Below are 7,181 nucleotides of genomic sequence, written 5' to 3'. Positions count from 1 at the left end.
GGCCATGAGGAAGGCATGCCGTGAAGAACGACGATGGAAAGAGTGGGGTCAGGAGAGTTGGTCGGGTATGGGGGTTTGGTGGGGTTTAGGGTAGGGTCGTGTGTCTTCTTTGTCGGGTGAATATTTTAGACATCCTCATTTTTTCGCGTGGAACTTTTAGACTGCCATGACAAGAAATATGCATCTTTGGGGAGGGGGGGTGGGGGGAGGGGGTGATTAAACTCTCCTTAATTTAACCGCCGTTGTCTCCTATGCCTCCAACTCACCACCACCGAACGGGCACTACCACTACCAACCAGAACGGACACTATCTACGTCCAGTACTGATAGTGCTCCTTCGGTGGTCTAGGTGTTTTTATACTTCTGATGAACTTTTATAATAGATCTGGATCCTTTCACACACAAAAGCAAAAAGAAAAATGAAATGTCAAACGGAAAGCCCAAAAGAGAAAATAGGAGGATGAGTTATGAATACCGTTTCTACTTTCTACCAAGGTAAGTAAAGTTGTCGAAGGAACTCTACATCGTAGAACCTCTCCAAGTCAGGAATGCCATGGTGAGGTCGGTCTAGAGTTCCAACAATCAGGAAAACACCGTAATGTTCAGCAGTGCCTACTTTCCACTAAGATTGCTTAAATATTGAACCAACTGACTATGAATGGGGCAATGGGGGTGGTTTTACTTGCACCTAGAAACTACATGCATGCTACTCTGTTTGCAGTAGGGTAGTACTGTTGCAACTAAACAAACAAATTGTACCGATTTGCTTTGCAGTTCCCCAACCAGGGAGAGCAGTGAGGCCTGAGGCGTAACCTTCAGATATTTCAGAACAAGATGTTCATAAATGTCAAATAGCATCAATGGCAAGTTGGCCCACATAGGTCGGGAATCAATGGAATTCGTCTGATATGCTATGTCTACTTTATTATGTGCATAAGCACAAAATAAGTTCTAGAACAGAAAAGGGCCGCCGAGTGTTGTTTCATCACCAGACACCGGTGTTGCGTTCAGCACGCTACTGCACAAAAGCCTGCAAAGAGTGGCGTCCGGCAACTTGATCGTATCTACCGCAAATCCGGTGCACGTTACAGGTAAAAAAGGGAAAAAGGCTCAGGACAATCTACCCTTGTCGCCAGAGCTTTGCTTACTGAAAATGGGAGGATCGGTTTTAAAAAAAAAACGCATCATGGCTTACTGAAAATGGGAGGGTCAGTTTTAAAAACCGCATCATGGATATCAGTCGGAGAAAAGCCGAAGCCATTATTTTGATATTGATGATGCAGGAAACACGCGCTCTCTGCTACACTTCTAACTGGATCAGTGTACATGATACAATCCAGGAAACAGCAAAATGCCAACCCATATGAAAATCATGGAGGCATTTGCCCAGGAGAAGATGCTAAGCCTCTGCAAGTTACAAGTTCTGCCAGTCTATAGTTTACAAGTTACAGATCTATCACTACTATACATACAACCGATCTTCTCCTGGTTTCCCGTATCTATATATATGCTCTTTCCCCCCTAATAGAAGAATCAAATAATTCCAACCGCCGGCTATTTAGTTAGCCATTACCCTAGCATCTTCTAATGAGTCCACCCACATTCTGAGCGATGTCTTGTTTGGTCTCCACTGAAACAGGCGGGTCACCGATATACATATCGAAGAAAGCCCCTGTTTGTAAAGACAGAGTTTAATTGAAAAAAATATTACAACTCGGACTACATAAGAATTCTAGCTTTAAGTAAATTATCTATAGTTCTGTTGCAGAAAAATATATAGATGCACTTACTGCAAAGATCTTTGCTCTGGACAGCACCAATTTGTTTGCCATCAACTGCAGCATATTTCCTTGTTAATGTATATTATGGTGGAAAACAACTCAAATCGTACTAAAAGGAACAATTATACTATGAACATTTACTATACAGCATAAATATACTATGCATATATCATGATGGACATAATGATACTGATTTGGTGATGTAGATGCTGATTTTTTCTTTTCATAAATTTTGGTCAAACTTAAGAACTAGTTCGACTTTAAGACAAAATTTTAAGGACTTAATTTCTGGGAAGGAGGGAGTATATACGTATGTACTAACCTTCAGTTATAAGCTGGCCATCACATGTTTGACGGAAGTCGATCTTTGTACCCTGCAGTGAAGCCGACTATAGTATCACATGCCTAAACGCACCAAATCATATTAACCAGATGAGACTGAAACTTACTGCAGGTATTCGAATGTCTTCCCTGAAGTAAGATCCAAATGTTTTCAAACAATGGTAATCGGTATTAGGATTCATCTGATCATAAAGTAAGAAAAAAAAACTCTGTTATGCCTATACGGATAGCAAAAAATATTAAACTAGTTGCTGAATTAATAAGCACCTTTTGCAGTCGAAAGCCAAGAGACTTCTCAAATGCACTGAAAAGTTTGTTAATACAAATAAACAATTAACTTCAATCTTGCATTGACCATATCTTCTGAACCATAAATAAGAATCAAAATATACTACTGTTAGCATGAGAATTTAAGATTACTTACTCTCGCACTGCACTAATGCTAAGCCCATTGTAGCTAACTACCAGCCTGACTGTCATATGAATATTTTCCCTGCATAGCAGGGCAAGTATAATGCAAAATTCATTAGCAACAGAGGCAAATGAGTTGCAGGTGGGGAAGAAAATGAATGTTTCTGATGTAGTATCAGGGAATAAGAAAAATCCTACACATCATCAAAACTCGTACGCCCTACAGAGGGAATCTACTGACAGCAGGTAGGGAGTCCCAAAAATGACATGAAAGAATTGGTTGGGAACTGTTTCTCTATGAACAGAAACGTTAAACGGCTATCTTTCTTGACGATTTCCAGATTTTTTACCAGATGGAACCGTTTCTCTAGCTCAGTTTACACAAGTGTTACATGTAAATAGGCTGTGTAAGCTCAAGAATATGGGAAAGATCTTCATACAAAGAATTTAAACATATGTACATGATCAATAAAGCATTCACACCTTAGAAGATCTTCATAGAAATCCGGGTGATCCTTCAGCTCGGCAACTGGAACAGAAGCATACTTTGAACCCAGCTTCTTGCAGATAGAATCCGGTTGTATATCTATAAGAATAGTCGAATACAACATGAGTAACTCAAACGAACAACCTTTAAGCAGTACCTCAGTCTGTTATCAGTTCATAAGTAATAGCAGCACACAGGGAAATTTTGCCTACTCACATAATCCAAAGGCATAAAGATTCAGGTTTTTGACCTTCATTATCCGCATATTTCTGTAACCCATCCCGACAAGCACCTGTAAATTTAATTGTTTGTTGTCAAAGGGAATGCTGAAGGCCATATTAAGATTACAAATTTGGTATAAAACATTGCGACACTGTCAAAATAACAAGATACAGACAAAAGTGTCCAAATAATTGCCACAGCACTGGAAGCAGAGCATGTAATAGGGCAAAAGGAAAGGAAACAATATTTGACTGGCAAGAAGGAAAATGGTGCATGACGCAATTATCCACAAAAGAGAGTAGGAAAAGGACCTCTGCGGTTGGATTGGAATTCTCCTCAAGAAGAGTAGGGAACTTGATCCCAGTTCTTGGTTCTGTCAGATCTTCCAGCAATATTGTTCTTGGCACAGCAACACGAGCACAACCTGGGTGCCTTTCGTCCAAATAAGGCTGATCAACATGTTCTCTGATTTGGTCACCATCTTTTCCCAACATCATTGAATCCGCAAGCATCATCGGCGATCTTATCAATGCACATAATGATGATCAATTAATAAAGCAAAAACTGAAATAAAAGCATAGCCTACAGGAACAAACAGGACAGAGAAAGGGAGCAGTAGCAATCCAACAAGATATATCACGATAGAGCATTGTATTCCCTTTCTATAAAAAGCAGGGGTTTGAACCTTACATGTTTTCAAATGGTGGTATTACACTAGCGGTAGCCAGCATAAGAATGTTACAGGCATGACGCTCCTCAACCTCATTCCACACTCGCCCAAGCGTTGCGTTTGCAAGCTTGGCTAAGAGCATTTGTATAGCATGCTCTTCTCTGACTTGCAATCCAGCCAAGTGCTGCACGCAAGAGGTCACTTGCTTTATGTGTGCCCGACAGGCTCTTGAACCAGAGCCCGCAACAGCAGACAACCTGTGTAAAATCTTGGGATTTGATGCTCTAGAAAGGCAGAAATAGAAAGCTCCAGCAACCTTGTTGAAGGAGCTGAATGCTTCCTGAACTGCACCACTTCCTGCAGAGCTTAAATGCCGTGGATGCTGAAAGGAACTCTCGACTAAAGCTCCAACTTGTGATATCAATCCTAACCCGATATCATGCGATATTGGAGAGCCTAGTGGAAACTTGTGCAGGTATCCTCCGTTATGATCAAGCTTGGAGAAAATGAACCAATCGGGTTTCATAGTGCTGCCAAATACTGCAACTTCAGAAGTCTTTGTACCAAGTCGGGGAGTTTGCCAACAGGAGAAGTTCACCGGATCTGTCAATTGGAACAAAGGAACTGAATCAGGGCACAGTTGCAACACATATTCAGTTCCTGCTTGCAGACAGAAGTTTTACGGCAGTGTTTGCGCCTACCCTTCAAAATGTATGAGCTAATCTCCAACGCAGCCCTCATGTTCTCTTGAAAAATTACTTTCCAATTCATCATTGCGCGATACTTGTTACACTCTAAGAAGCCATCCTTTCACCACATCAGCTAGTGATTTTTTATCCCTTAAGCCATCCACAGTAGTTGGCATAACGAAGCAAGCCATTGGCAGTAGTTGGCATGACGAAGCAAGCCATTCACAGTAGTTGACATGACGAAGCAAGCAATTCACAGTAGTTGGCATAACAAAGCAATAACTAACCATCCCAAAAACAGCAATTGGAGCTCCCAAAAATCATCCAGTAGCACGAAAAGAAAAGGAAATCTTATGATCTCACTGGCGCCAAGGAAAATACAGAAAACGCGGAGCCGCTACATACAAAACGGTTCCAGCTACAGATCAGAATTCCCCCTCCCTCGCCGCAACTAAGCACTCGGCACAGAAATCCCACCTTCTGTACAGAAATCCACAAGCCCAACCAACACCCAGAACGCCCGGATCAGCAACAAACACACCGTGATCCCGCAGCCTCCGCCAGATTCACACACAAGAAACACCACCAAACCCATCATCCACAGTCCGCCCCCAAATCCTAACGCCAGCCAACCTCCCCCCGCCAAACCAACCAAGAAAATCCCTCCCACGAATCAACCACTTGAACCGCCCGCATTCCGCCGCTCGTCCCATCCAGAGCGAGACGCGCATAAAGAAGGGAGGTGGAAAAATAACAGCTGAAGGAAGAAGCACACCAGACCTTGGGCGCACGGAATCGCGCGTTGTCGTCGGCGGATCGGGGAGGTGGCAACAGCCGCTGCGTGCGCGAGCACGTTTGGCAGATGTGGGGGAGGGGGGAGGATGCCGTGCGGTGCGCCCGTGGCTTCGTCCGCCGGCGTTCCCCCGGATTCTAAACCGAACCCAGGGGAATGGAATGGGGGAGGGGAGGCAGAGGGGAAGGTGGCGGTGGTGAGTGAATGAAGAAGCGAAAGCGAGAGGATTCGCTTTCGTGTTAACTCGCCTCCCCAACTGCTGCCGAGAAACTTTCTCGGCGGCGGCTGGCCGGCTCTGCCCCGTCCGTCCGTGCGTGCGAGGCGAGCAGCACGTGCGCCGATGCCCTGCTTTGGGTTGGGGTTGGGGTTGCCGGGTCGGGTCGGGGGATGATGGTTCTCCGTCTGATTTGCTACGGGTTTTAAGACGAACCGGGATTCTCTGCCTGTCGGCCCTCTTGTTACCTTCAAACTCTTCTTCAGAACCGAAGAAAATAATCCACCCTCAATAAAAAAAACATCCTAAATTCACCCTCCTTCTGTAGAAAATGGCGAATTATACAAGAGCTTATCCACCTGAACGCATAATTCCACCTGCGATCTGTGGGAGAAGCCAAGGCGTGCAAATTTGGGGGTAAAAAAAAAAGGAATCCCGGCATATGCCGTCTCCTGACGAGCGTCGGAGGGCCGCCTGAGAGCGGCACGCACGCACGGCCGTCGAATCGGCCGGTGGATTCCGGGAATCGGCCGGACGCGCGCCCGGAGACGAGACGTGGACGTTTACCGTGACGGCCGGCAACCAAACGAGAGTGGCTTTTCTTCTCTCTTGTTGCACGTATGTAACCTTCGATCAACCGAAGGCGACACTCAGGTAGTATATAATAATTCTGCTCATTTTCAGCGTGTAGTCATTGATCCTAGCACATTCCTGCTGAAAAACTATGCTGCTGGTAATGGACAGGGCCCTTGATGGACTGGAAAGTCCTTTTAGACGAGGAAACTACATTCGCTGGGACCCTGAACCGGACTGCTCGAGTGATTAGCATGGGCACGGGCACGCATGACAGCTCTCGTTGCTGCTTAACTTATTGCCGTTCACATGGATTGCTTCTGCTCGCTCAACGTCTTGGGGTGCCACCTCCCACATGCCTGCCCACCTTTCCAAGGCATGGCCGATGATGCGGCCCCCTTCAAGGCTTCATCAACTTGTAAGCAACGAATGATGCGGCGTCGGCTTGCTGCTTAACTGCATTCGCCCGTTCGTCCGGTGTGCATGTCTGCATGCCTGATGGTTCATGGGAGGTCGTTGTAGAGGGGCAGAGCTACGCGACATGACGGAATGCATAGTGCTGCTTTGCCGCGGCGAGGCGCCGTGTTCACTGAACCTGGCCTGGAATCCCCAACAGTGGGAAGGTGAGCCCAGCCTCTTGCCAATATGACGACGAAGCTGTCTTTTTCCCATGGGGATCCTGCGAGCCCAGTGCCATGGGCCATGAGTTCCTTGGCACTGATGGCAATTCTCAGTTTCTCGCCATCAACGTCCAAACTCATTTCTATAACCGATGATCTACGAGAATAATGGCTACTCTCTCCATTCTAAATTACTCGTTTCAGAAATGGATGTATCTAGAACTAAAATACATCTAGATACATCGATACCTGCGACAAGTAATTCGGAACGGAGGGAGTACATGTGTAACGAATGTGGGTTGGCACCTTTTACATTCTGTGGCATACCAGCAGTACAACTTTGTATTTTGAAGTCGGTTCCTTAGGACTCGATACATTA

The 7,181-nt window shown here is 45.2% G+C and overlaps 1 protein-coding gene across 2 annotated transcripts; it reads right to left on the bottom strand.

The window, feature by feature from the left end:
- Window positions 1–1,240: 1,240 nt before the first annotated feature.
- On the bottom strand, window positions 1,241–5,761 carry LOC119318123 (fatty-acid-binding protein 2-like). 2 transcript variants are annotated; one of them, XM_037592646.1, is made up of 11 exons: window positions 4,615–5,761; window positions 3,934–4,516; window positions 3,555–3,765; window positions 3,238–3,313; window positions 3,018–3,120; window positions 2,548–2,616; window positions 2,391–2,427; window positions 2,231–2,305; window positions 2,104–2,155; window positions 1,791–1,835; window positions 1,241–1,672 (listed from the first exon to the last, which is right to left on the bottom strand). In XM_037592646.1, exons 1-11 carry the CDS (start codon window positions 4,685–4,687, stop codon window positions 1,575–1,577), a joined length of 1,422 nt encoding a protein of 473 aa, XP_037448543.1. In that variant the 5' UTR covers window positions 4,688–5,761; the 3' UTR covers window positions 1,241–1,574. The 2 variants fall into 2 exon arrangements, with proteins under 2 accessions (XP_037448543.1, XP_037448544.1); XM_037592647.1 differs by having other exon boundaries at window positions 5,383–5,759.
- Window positions 5,762–7,181: the final 1,420 nt, after the last annotated feature.

This window comes from Triticum dicoccoides, chromosome 6A (genome assembly GCF_002162155.2).
Source record: "Triticum dicoccoides isolate Atlit2015 ecotype Zavitan chromosome 6A, WEW_v2.0, whole genome shotgun sequence".
Lineage (NCBI taxonomy): Eukaryota > Viridiplantae > Streptophyta > Magnoliopsida > Poales > Poaceae > Triticum > Triticum dicoccoides.
Note: the sequence above shows the minus strand (reverse complement) of the source record. Positions and strands in the feature narration are given on the sequence as shown.

Coding starts and splice junctions, on each gene's coding strand:
- LOC119318123 (XM_037592646.1), bottom strand. CDS start 4,687: ATGATGAATTGGAAAGTAATTTTTCAAGAGAACATGAGGGCTGCGTTG. Junction 3,314..3,554: donor ATTCCAATCCAACCGCAGAG/GTCCTTTTCCTA, acceptor TTAAATTTACAG/GTGCTTGTCGGGATGGGTTA. Junction 3,121..3,237: donor TCTTTATGCCTTTGGATTAT/GTGAGTAGGCAA, acceptor CTATTCTTATAG/ATATACAACCGGATTCTATC.